Source organism: Drosophila teissieri, chromosome X (assembly GCF_016746235.2).
Source record: "Drosophila teissieri strain GT53w chromosome X, Prin_Dtei_1.1, whole genome shotgun sequence".
NCBI lineage: Eukaryota > Metazoa > Arthropoda > Insecta > Diptera > Drosophilidae > Drosophila > Drosophila teissieri.
Genome location: NC_053034.1, coordinates 20,135,732 through 20,148,123, shown reverse-complemented (window position 1 = coordinate 20,148,123; position 12,392 = coordinate 20,135,732). Strand labels below are relative to the sequence as shown.

Below are 12,392 nucleotides of genomic sequence, written 5' to 3'. Positions count from 1 at the left end.
TCAAAGTGCCGCCAGTTCATCCATACTATTTTCTAAATTCCCGCACTTCTTCACTGCGAACTCTTGGTGCCCCACCGAAATGCGAAGCAATCAAAGAGTGTGGGGCATGTCGGTTCCGATTTTCCGGTTTTTCCGTGGATTTTTTGGACACACGGCCAGTGTGCGTGCTTTTTTTGTGCCATCACCAGCAGTTTTTCAGCGTGGACACCACACTATGTTTCTAATCAGTGCAGCTTCCGCCTTTTTCCGACTTTCCCGCCCGCCGATGAATTTTCCGTCAGTCAACAGAGCGCGATATTTGTCAACAAGCGGAACTATAAATATGCATGCAAAGGGAGCACTGGTGGGAGTCGGAAAACGGGAAAATGGGAAAATGGTGGGGAAAATCCGAGTGGGGGAGCAGTGGGCGAATGGAAATGGATGCCATCAGGGCATTTTTGGGGGCAGGAGACTCTGATTTTCCACTCACAGCCAGGCATTTCATTTCATTCCATTCCATTTCCCGTGCACTTTTTACTTTCTGGCAAACTCATTTTTTACACTTTCCCCCGCCCCGGAAAAATCGAAAAAAGTATCTCGGCATTCGGAACGCTTGCAACTTACCGGCAAGGGAATAGAAAATCAACCGAAACCGAAACCGAAACCGTGTTCATCCAGCCAACCAACCGTAGACTCTCCACAGAAACTTGAAGGCATCTCGTCCCGTTGCAAAGTTGCAAATTCACAGGATGCTCAGCACTTTCAAGATGCGATCTGTTCTGCAGACTCAGAAGATAATGCGATCGTTGTGCCATGGTAAGTTAATTTATAAGATTCCCTTCCGTTTCGACTTGTATACTATCTGAAGAACTTAAAGACAGTTTTAAGCAGATAGTTCTGGGAATGAAAGACTAGACGGTTATAGGTCGTTTGACTCCGCTTATTATGCTGATCTCACATACAAAATATTACCCTTTATATTTCCACAGATTCGCAACGCATCAAGGCGCAGTTCCTAGTCCAAAATGAGGAGTCCCCCTCCAACGTCGAGGAAGTTGGGCAGGATAAGGAGGAGCAGCCCGCGCCGGAGCCACGCCCCCGCGCACCCCTGTACAATCCGCTAAGTCGACGCCACACTGTAAACAGCTCTCGACTCCAGTACATCAATGACAAGTACAAGGAACTGGCCAACGAGGTGGAGTTGCGCAAGCCGAAGGCCAAGCCATTCGTCTCCCGCCACGCCCTCCATTCGGGGCGCTTCGACAAGTAGGATCCCAGTCTCCAACCCTTCCAACCAACGATCGAAGATGATTCTGAGAGCTGCCTTCTTTTCCGGTTAACACAAAAGGAGGACACTCCTCCGTGAACTGTTCAATAAGTCGCTTATTCCTTGCCTGTTAAATCACAAATGAAAATGCCAATAAATGGGTTAAGCCAAAATAGTTGTCGTTTAGATCAATAATGATAATGAAAAGAAAAAATAGCGAGTTATGTAGTAGTACCAAGGCATCCTAGGTCAAAGCCAAGCCAGTAAAATATTTGAATCTGACTGCAAGTAGTTGCATGAAGTACATATAAGTTCTATATCTTTTAATCCATTAAGCTCATATTTAATCGCAAACCCAGAATGCTCTTCATTTGTATTTTTGTATGTTTAGGCCCAAAGAAAATCATAGCAAACAACCTGAAAAAAAGACAACCAGCAACATGCAACGGATGCGAGTGCGACATCAACTGCGAATGTTGCACTTTCCCGGCACTTGCACACCAGATTCGTTGGGGCGGGTGAAAAATCGACGCGATTCTGAGACAAAGTTAGGCATCCCGGACGAGGCAGTGGGAAAATCAAGAGGCAAGGGGGAAAATGCCAAGGGTCAGTGGAAAAGTTGCTAAGCTAGGAGGCAACTGAGTGTAGGGTGAAATCAAGTTCGTGAGCTTGCACATGCTACTTCTCTGAGTTCGTAGACCTTAAAACTAGTTTATAAGTATTTTATTTATTTATAACTACTTTAGTACGACTAATATTTTTGCATATATTTATTAGAGGATATATGTATATACCCATTTCCAGATTCGTGCATTAATGCTTGGTTATGCGCTGATGTGGTTCAAATGACGGACCTTTACGAAAGGTAGATACTATGAATACCAGGGGCATAGTCGAGTCCACTGTCCAGAAGACAAAGTGTATCTATATATAATTACGTATTGGGACTTTCAGATATGTGCTGAAGTAATTGGTAACGCAAGAATGCAGTTGCAGCATTCCAGTGCAAGGCAATTCAATGCCGTGTTCGTCTTATTGTCTTCAGAAGACTTCACAGGTCCTTGTCCCAGGCTGAGCCACATCCATCTCCTGTTGCCGGCCATTCAAAACGGAATCTGAGTCCCGGGATGGGGGTCGATGGGAAATGGGGAAAATGGGCAAAACGGGGACTAAGCGTTTCACTTTCAGCTCCGTTTGATGGCCAGTCGCTTTTGAGCATGAAATCGCAATGCAAGCGTAGTCCGAGCTACACACACCCCACACACACTTTCCACGGGCGCCTTTCATCCATACAAATCACACTAAACCGAATACGTCAAGGCGGCGACCGGCTGGAAAAATGGGTGAAAAATCGGAGGGAAAGCACCAGCACCAGCAGCAGCACTGGCTTTGCTTTGAGTGCCAGCCGGCTCAATATCACAGGGAAATAGCCGCAGAAAAAAGCGACTCTCTCCCGATAAGAAACAAAGGCACGATAAAAAAAGTGGGAGGGAGGAGAGAGGAGGAGAGGTGGCCAAAAGGGAAAACAGGAGCTGACTTGACTACAAAACCCAAGTCGCAACGGATGCCCCATCGGCCCCATCGACAACATGGCTGGGAAATCTGCGTAGGGAGTGGTGGTCCTGTGCGGAAGTGGTGGTCCTGTGCGAAGGATTGACTTTGACTGCCGAGCCATATGTATATCCTGTTTGTGCCGAGATTTGGCTTTGAGCTATGGATATCGTTAGAGCAGCTCATCGATTTGCCACCCAGAGGGGCTGCAAAGGATGCCACGGACGAGTCGCCGCCCCCTGCGACTGTTGTCGCAACTTCGAGTGTCGTGTGCTGCAAAGTTTACAAGCTCACAAGCTCTTTTTTGTCTGCGCCAACATGCTGTTGCTCTGGCCCTTTTTTAATTACATCCTTCGCGAAACAAAAAAGGGCAAAAGGACCTTAGGGGCTGCTGCACAAAAAAGGGGAAAAAGGGAAAAGGCGGAAAATGGGGAAAGGGGGAAAAGGGGAAAAGGGGAGCCCGGCAAAACCAAAAACTTGTACAAATGCCATGGTTTGGCTTTGGCCTACGAGTATCACATCCTTTTTTCTGCACTCCGAGCTCCGCAGCTCCACGTTAGTTTATTGTGAAATTCCAATAACTGCAGTGGGCGTGGCTGCCATAAAGGTAGTCGTGCGACGGGGCAAAAAGTGCACGGAAATGGAAAGGGGCACCAGAGGAAGCTCTGCCTGAGGAACGATGCAAAGCGAGCAGTTGAAAATCGTAGAAAATCGGAAAATTGGCCACGCAATGTGGGAGAACGAAGGGCGTAGAAAGGGTTCTTAAGAACTCGGTGGAGTGGACCAACCAAAGGTGCTCCGTCCTATAGCAACAAACTGTATTTATCTGAATAAAAGTAACATTTTTAATAGTTTCATTTCCATTTTCTAAATGTTTCGCACTTCAGCCTATTTAGAATTCTATTTATTTAAACCTTTATCAATTTTACTGGGTTTCATTAGAGGTTTATGTTATATGAATAATCACAAACGTCTGTTTTTAATTGAAGTTGTAAATTAATCGATTTATTTGTAACCGAAAGAAATAGAAAAATTTAAACTAAATTATATCGGAAATAATCAAGAGTATATCACAGAGTTGGGCGACGCTTTTCAAACTTAAATAAATATTAAATAAATCCGCTTATCAAGCTACTCTGTGGGGTGGCCAAAAGGTATTCCTTCTGCTCGGTGAACAATCCAGAAGACACCTGCAGCGCCTTGAACCAGTCACAAAGGACGAACACACCTGGAATAAGCGGCCAGGTAACCCAGCACACCCAGCACACCCAGCACACATCTCCTCGCAGGACGCCACTCGGTTCAATTGTGCCAGGGATTGCGATCCGATGCGATGCGATGCGATGCGATGCGCTGCGCTGCGCTGCGCTGCGCTGCGCTGCGCTGCGCCAAGGACATCGTCGTCCTGGGGCGACGGGGGAGGTGGGGTCGGTGGGGCGGGGAAATCGGGAGGACACTGTGTCTTCCTTTGGGTGCTTCGGGTACTTGGGTACTTGGGTACTTTAGGGATTTTGTGCAGATTTACATGCAAACAATCAAGATATGCCCGGGCTTTCAAGTGCCCCGAGTTGCGAGTTGCGAATGCGAGCAGGAAAAGCGGAAAAGCGGAAAAATGGGGGCAAGGGTCCGCCTGCCAATACGTCATGTGTGCCTCAGCAGCGGCTTACCCCTGAGCAGCAGGTGGAGGTGGAAAGTGGTGGGTGGTAAGTGGAAGGTGGAATGTGGAAGAGCGGGAAAAGCGGGAAATGGGAAAAGGGAAATGGACGGGCGGTTAAATGCCCCCTGTGCACGTTTCGTTTGCTTTTCACATCTTTTCACCTTTGATTTTCCATTCGCATTTCGATTGTCGCCAGACCCTTTTCCCCAAGCTCCTGGGGTTTCTCCGCTTTTTTTGTTTCACTGAGCAAAAATATTTACACCCCGCCTTTCGGATGTCTCCGTTTATAAAGCAAAGGTCTTGGTTTATAAGCTTGCAAATTATTATTATCAAATTTATTCCATGTAACTTAAAGCCAGTTATTTCTAACGTCTTTTGCGTGCTATGATTACGCTCAAGGGCTTTCACAAATAATCGTGCCAATTATTTCCTCTCAGTGTGTTTTTTCTGCGTGCCTCTGGTTCGTGCTTGTTATTTTCTCAATGTTTGTTAAATAAATATCTCTACACATGTTCCGTTTACAATCCCCCGCCCCTCTTCCGCTCGTTACTTTCTACTTTTGGTTGATATTATTGGTTTTTAATTCAATTGCCTCTTGCCTATGTTAAATGTTTTCTTTTGGGGATTACTTGACATTGCCTGAGCATTGGCCCAGCTATCCCCTTCCCCGCGATCCCCGCGATGTCCTTATAAATGTTGAATGCGAGTTAATTATTTAATGCCTGTCGCCCAGTGGCTAACACGACCCCTTCAAATGCAAATTGCCTTCGTCACCAGCTGGACTTTGGCTTGGGATGGGGATAGGAATAGGGATTTGGACGTGGACACAAACAACACGGTCCGCAGAATGTCGTACTATTCTGGGCACGACGAGAGGCTGTGAAGACCAACTGAAGAGCAGAAGAGTCGGGCCCAAATACTTCTTTAAAGGGGATTTTAAATAACGTGTTTTTAGGCATGTATTTATTATTCCATGTATTTATTAGTAAATCATTTTTTAAGGTTCTTTTCTGTTAAGAACTCAAAGTCAACGGATAAGAAGTATAGCAAATTAACCCTTAGCACCCCAGCATCCCCAAGCCTAGACAACAATCCCATCCATCCCCAGTTTGGTCAAATATGGCCGCTGGGGTTGCTTCAAATCAGTGGGTCAAATCATGGTCAATATGGCGGGGAGAAGAATTATCTCTGCGCATGCTCATTAGCCACAAACGATCCCAATCGGCAACACTTTAACCCTTTTCATCGCTTCAACCACTCACTTGAAATAAACCTTAAATATTTTCAATCGCTTTGCAGCATTCAACCTCTGCGCTTGTCATGAAAGTAAATGTCCGAAACCCTATTTGCGTATTAAATGCTTTCTCTAAAGAAGTGCCCTTAAAAATGAGTATAACTTGTGAGCACAATGTTCTGTTGCAGACAGCCGTTCTCCGCGCTTCTCAAACAGCTCAGCTAAGCCCCCAAAATGCCCCCAGGGTAATGCCCCAGATTACCAGATGTGTGACAGGAATTTAGGGCCGAGATAAGGGGTTTTCGGGATCTCTTGGCCAGCAAAGCCAGCAGCGGACACTACAATGGTCAACGGCCTACGACGGACCCTACGATATTTACGAGTTTGCTGCGCGCATTATCATTAATTTAACGGATTAGCAGGAGCTGGGCACATCAGAAACCACAAAACCGCCTGGAAAAAGGACACAAGAGCAGTTGCGCTACATTCCAGGAATTTTAATTGAGTTGTTCCGACTGCTGCATGCTGGTGCGTGATTTAAGGCAAATCCCTAAAATTGTGATAATCGACTTTGATGCCCGACTGTCGCCGCCGACATTGTCGCCTGCCTATCTGGGTTTTTGAAAATGGAAAATGGTAAATGGTAAATGGAAAATGGAAAACAGAAATGCACCAGAGACAGAAACAGAAACAGAGACAGACGGAGACGGAGACTGTGACTAAAACCGAGTTGTAGATGTCCTGTTGTTTTTACCACTGCCCCACGAGATGGAGAGAGGTCCTTTTATTATTACGACAGGACGACACTTGGGTGCAAACGAGCCGATTATTGCCGCCTGATAATGTTCTAATTGCCCTGCAGTTCTCGATTCGGAGCTGCAGTTCTCTCACTCGAGACTGTCCTCTCCACGGGCTCCTACTGTTTGGGCCCATTCTGTCCATTCTGCCCAACTTGCTCATCCTTTCAATCCTTGGCAGCAGTTGCAATCGAGTCGGCTGTCGACTGTCGACTGTCGGTTGTCCTTTTGTGTGGACGGCACGCTGGGCCTGCTCCTATCTGCCATATATCTGGCGTATCGGGCTTGTCGGTAGGTGTTTTATTTGCCAAATGCATCCGACAACGCCCCGGGGGCCCAGCTACAGATACGGATACCACTGGATACCACTGGAGGACCAGCGAGCACTTCATTAGTATCTGCATCCTCCAAGTCGCAGACCGACCGAGTCCAGTCCAAATCGAAGTCGAAACCAAGAAACCGAAAACAACAACGATCGAGGACGAGACTCAAGCTGAAACTGAAACTGGAACTGAAACTGAACTGACGGCCTATCACTAACCGCAGTTGGTCACTTTCCTGGAATTTTCGGACAGCATCGGTCCTTTTCAAGTTGTCACCAAGCCGGGATAATTGATTCCTCAACTTTTTCAAATTACACGAAAATAGATCTTTATTTAGTGCTTAAGGCCTGGCAATTTGAGGCACTTTTAAATTCGAGAAAAACTGGTCAACAGGAATAGGAAACCGAATTCGCCATATAGGCCATGTACCTTCAATTCATTTGCTTGTCCGACACCAAAATGTGAATAATACTTCTCAAGATCAGGCTACCGAGATTACCATGAGATTTCCCGAGCCGCGAGACTCCGCTGCCATTATCCTATACGCCGTTCATTCAATCTGATTGCGCCCAGATGGAGACCCAATAAAAGCGAATCGTCGGCAGTAAGGGAAAATTGAAACGCATAACAGCCGCAATGGGATACCCCCAATTGGGTCGCCAAATCGGTGGAATGGGGACTCGAATGTCCAACAAGATTTGATTTTTATCGCAAGTATATTTGAATTTTATTGCGTACGAAATTCTCGATACAATCGCCGGCCATAAAAGCGACTGGAGCCAAGTCCACCTAGCCATGGCCAAAATGGTCAAATGCTGAAATCCTGAAATGCTGAAATGCTGAAATGGTCAAAATGGGGCAAACAGCAGCCGGGGAGAGCAGTCACCATTTCTTGGCCACGTTGGCGTCATTTTCCACGCAATAAAATAAACATTCAAAACGAAATCAACTTAAACGCCTCAAACTGACCCGGCCTTAACCCCTTGGGTCCAACTCCTTGTCCGTTCCTCAATGTGGCACATTTAGTTTTATGCTTATTTTTATGTCACTCTTTCAAGTGATACTCTGTCCAGAGGGCAACCCACAATGTTTGGCGAGAGTTGCTCTACTTGAAGGTGCTTTTTCTTAGTTAATTAACAAATATAATTAAATTGGAGCGTCGTTGTATAAAATGATCAACTTTCAAAAAGTGATCTACATTCAAAAGTGTTTGTTCAAAGAAATTCTGAAATGCCAAGCCAAGAAATCTTAAATGGTTGAGGCTAGTTAAAAATTTAAAATTCAACGAGTTGGTTAGTTAATAATACAATATTTGCTAAATATATGGCTTTGATATTATGTTTCCGATTTGTTTAAAATTAAATTAAGGTTTTTGATATTGAAGTGAACCAAGTCTCTTTAAGCGCTCTAAAATACCCAACGTATTTAAATTGTTTCATAAACATCCACACAGAGAGTATATGTCCTTTCGTACGTTTACGTAATTTTTGTTTTGTTTTTGCTGCCTTTTTTTTTTTGGTTTTTGGTTTTTTTACAGCACCCCGGAGTCAGCCTCCCGGGTCAAAGTTTCAATGGCCAGTGGCCGCAAATCCCCGCCAGCTTGCAGCTAATAGTTTGGGTAAACAAGGAAGGGCATCGGGCAGAAAAGCAGAAAAGGGTTGATTTAATAAGCTGGACCGATTCGATTCGAATTCTATTATCTGTTGTCCCCCCATCAGGACCCAAATCAAATGCGTATTTATCGGGACTTAAATGAGCCAAGAAGGGGGCTGCAAATCGGAACACCCACGAGCTGCTGAATAGCCCAAAGTGCCTTGGCCACAATGGGTTCGGTTCGGTTTTTGGTTTGGGTATGGCAATGGGAATGGGATTGGGAATGGGACTAGATGTGACTGGATGGGCACGGGTATGAGTGTGGGCTTCTGTTTCTGTTTAGGTTTCGGAGCTCGGACTGAGGCTGGGGGCTTTGTTGGCCATTTGATGGAAGCCAAAAGTCAGGGCACAGAAGCAGCAGTAAACAATCGTAAAATCTCGAAGGAGACAATGGGCTGGCCAGGAAGTGGAAACGACAATGCCGGCTTCTGGCCTCTGGCTGCTCGTTCTCCGTGTGCGGTGACATCATCGGCCAATGCCAAATAGCAAATGCCAAACAACAATTACCCGGGGCTGTTACCATTTTCTCGGCCCTGATTGCTTCATTTTCGGTACTCCGCTGGCAACTCCGCTGGATGAGTTATGGCCACATGGATGGCTCATCTCCAGTCCAGTTTCAGTTCCAGTTCAGTTTCAGTTCAGCTTCAGTTTCAGCTCAGTTCCAGTCCACAATAAGATCTCAATGGGATGTTTGAGGGATCCTCGGACGGGTTTGATTTATACTGCGGATGCGTCTGGCATCGACCAGCCGTTGGCCTCATAAATGTCCCAAAAGGACCTCCGCCAGCTGCCAGCACTCGCTTCGGGGTATTTTTAAGCCATCATTTTATTACGCGACAAGCTCCTTTTAAATGGTCTCGACATTTCAAAAGCCTACTTATCTATACAATTTTCCACTCGCAGCTCCTCTCGCTTCACGAGAAATGGTTTCGATAGCTCGTATCAAAAAAAGTGTTTATTTAGCCAACATTATATATTTGAAATACATTAACCTGTAGCTATTATTTAAGTTATTAAATAATGTATTTATTATTTATATATTTTATTTTATTTATATTTACTTTAATATGTTTGCCTTCCATCTGTGCTTGCATATTGTGATGGTAATCTGCACTCTGCCAATAAACACTTGTTAGCGATCGTGGAGGAGTGGTTTTGGCAAGGGAAATGCGTCATTTCCAAATTGGGCGGCTGTTTATGGCGTCGCCATGTTATGGAACCCCGTGTTCCCGAGTCCTAAAAACCTTGGACCAAATAGCAAACGACTTTTATGCGCTCACATAAAAGGGTGCAGCATCAGAAATAAAAAACGTTAAAAACGGTCTCCCAACTTTTTATTTTACCCCGCATGTGGAGCTGCAAATTGTCATTAGACATGCCGAATTTATGATTTTCGACTGTGATTTCGCTTTTTTTGATTTTTTTTTGCGCAATCTGCCATTCGCCGTTCGCCGTTCGCCTTTCGATCCAGCAACACCCACCGACGCCCGCTTAAGTATGCTACACACATTTTTTTGGTAACCCTTACCCTCACCGAGGCCCAAATCACCCCTTTACTTCACCCCGCCCCGCCCCGCCCTGCCCCGCCGCCGCTGATGTGGCACACAAACTCATAAATTGTGTAAATTGTTCGGCTATTATTTCTCGTGGCTGTCAACGCAATATTGCAGGCAAATTGTCCTGGACAATGACGACAACATGTTGGCGGGGAAAGGGGCAACCAGGGGTTAAAGGTCGGCTCGGAAGGCCGAGACCCTCAAATACGTATTTGTGTGCGTTTTTATGAGCCCCAAAAGTGAGTTGGAGGCGCTTCAAAATGGAGCTTGCCCCTAGTTTCGTATATATGAGGAAGCGGGGTAGTGTGGTATTCATAAATGATTTCTGATTTCCATCTTTTATGTTAACAATTATCTAACAATCTAATTATTTGCTTAACACGTTCGATTTAAATTGAACAGTGAATAGGCTGCTTAGGTGCAGTAATGCTTTCAATACAATCTATCATTTTGGGACGACAGTTTCAGTTTCAGACTGCCAACCCCTACCCCTACCATTTATGGATTTTTTACCCGACCATTTTTATGGCTTTTCGGCTCGTTTGTGTCACATTTTTACCCATTTTCCGCAATTGACTTTGCAGCCTTGACTTACGCCAAATGACATAATTAGCCATGGGCAGGGGGCGTGGCAGGTAGTCGCTGCAGGGCTAGGGTTATTATATAGCACGTAACCCTAGCCCTAGCCCTGCACCATAAAAGATGCAATTTCGCGCGAATTGTAACCCCAGCAAATCCTTTTTTGCCCCGCACTTTAATGCCCGTTTTTTTCCACCGAAAATACCCATGTTTCCTCCCTTTTTATGCCGTTTTATTATTATTGGCGAAAACGGTTAGAAAGTCAATTGCTTTATGGGATTGCGGAACAGCAGCAGGCGGGGCATTCCAGTAGGTGCTGCCTTATAAGTCAGCTGCCCAGGCATTTGGGGACTCCAACGCTATCCCCACATCCTCAGTCGTTAGCCGAACACCGACTCGACAACACCGGAAATATATTTGAGTTCAATAGTTTTTATTTTCGAACACAGTCAGGGCTTCAAAATTTGTTCATCTAAAATTAACCGTTGAAAAGCACATTTCTTTCCTTTTTCCGTTTCTATTTCGTTTTTTTTTTTCTATTTAAAATCGAATATATATTTTAGGTCAAAATTGACCCGGGAAAATCCAAGCAAAAAGTAGTAGATACAGTTTGAAAGGCGTTCGAACTTACTGCGTAACCATGCAACGATCGGTTTTCAAGAGTAGCTGTTCCAGGACACAGTTCCTTTTCAACTCCCTGAAGTCCCTGTACCACAGTAGCCTGCACGCGGAGCAGCTACTGGAGGCAGCTCCTGTGCCCAAGAGCCGCTGCCTGGATCTTCTGGGTCGCCTGCTCCATGGCCGCTTGAGTCTGCTGGGAGGACGTGCCGTGCCGCCCAGATTCTTGCCGCTGTTGGCGGGAGATTTCAGCCTGCACTTCAATGCCGAGGAGGACGAAGAGTTTCGCAGGCGACTGGCCATGCAGCTGAAGGAGTTGCGAGAGACCCTGCAGGAAACGCAGGAACTGCGCGAGGGACAGGAGCAAGACTTTCAGGAGCTGGAGCCACAGGACGAGGAGGAGGACCAGCCGTACGTGCCCAGGTCTCAGGAGATCTCCATGGAGGACCTCACCGACGAGGAGCTCAGCGAATTGCGGGGGCTGCGGATGAGTGCCAGTCATGATGACGGCAACTTCGGCAGTTCCGAGCAGCCAGAGACCAGTGAGTTGGAGGGCGAGGAGACGGCGGAGGCCAAGGATCCCCAGGATTCCCAGGAGCAGCAAGATGCCCACGAAGCCCGCGAAGGCGTCGAACACGTTCTCGAGGGTGAAATCGAAGGAGTTTACTGGACGGGCGAGGGCAAACGGATAGTCACCCAAACGCCCCAGCGCAAGACGGGCCATTCGGGCTTCATCGATGGCCAGGGCGAAGAGATTCACCAGGAGGTGTCCCCGCACGAAGCCAATCCCTATCACCCCGCGCCCAGGGCCCAAGCCACCTCCAAGGTGGTGAGGAAGGGCCGCAAGCCGAAGTCCTCATCCAAAACCTACACGCCCAGCGATTCCGACGAATAGCCAAATTGCCGGCAAATGAAAGCAGAACCCTCGAGCGCTGGGATCACTAAAATAAATACAAAAGGCTAAAGACAAAACTCTATGCTCTATGGTCTATGCTCTATGGCGTGTTTCCCTTTCCCGGTAACCATCTGAGGTTTCTGCGGGTTGCATTCAGTTGAGTCATCTGCAGGCAGCACTACCTGCCCACCGCTTAGCAAATTTTATGCAATGCCCAGGAGTCAAGGACGACTTACCTGGGACATTTGGCGGACAACACGCGCTTCCCACACGCGGCGGCCAC

The 12,392-nt window shown here is 46.5% G+C and overlaps 2 protein-coding genes across 2 annotated transcripts; both read left to right on the top strand.

Annotated features, from left to right (window-relative positions):
- The first annotated feature begins 470 nt into the window (after positions 1 to 470).
- LOC122624698 lies at positions 471 to 1,408 on the top strand. The gene is made up of 2 exons (XM_043804372.1): positions 471 to 795; positions 969 to 1,408. The coding sequence occupies exons 1-2, from the start codon at positions 729 to 731 to the stop codon at positions 1,247 to 1,249; spliced, it is 348 nt and encodes a 115-aa protein (XP_043660307.1). The 5' UTR covers positions 471 to 728; the 3' UTR covers positions 1,250 to 1,408.
- A 9,557-nt stretch (positions 1,409 to 10,965) lies between these two features.
- Positions 10,966 to 12,186, top strand: LOC122624325. The gene has a single exon (XM_043803823.1). The coding sequence runs from the start codon at positions 11,237 to 11,239 to the stop codon at positions 12,107 to 12,109; it is 873 nt and encodes a 290-aa protein (XP_043659758.1). The 5' UTR covers positions 10,966 to 11,236; the 3' UTR covers positions 12,110 to 12,186.
- Positions 12,187 to 12,392: the final 206 nt, after the last annotated feature.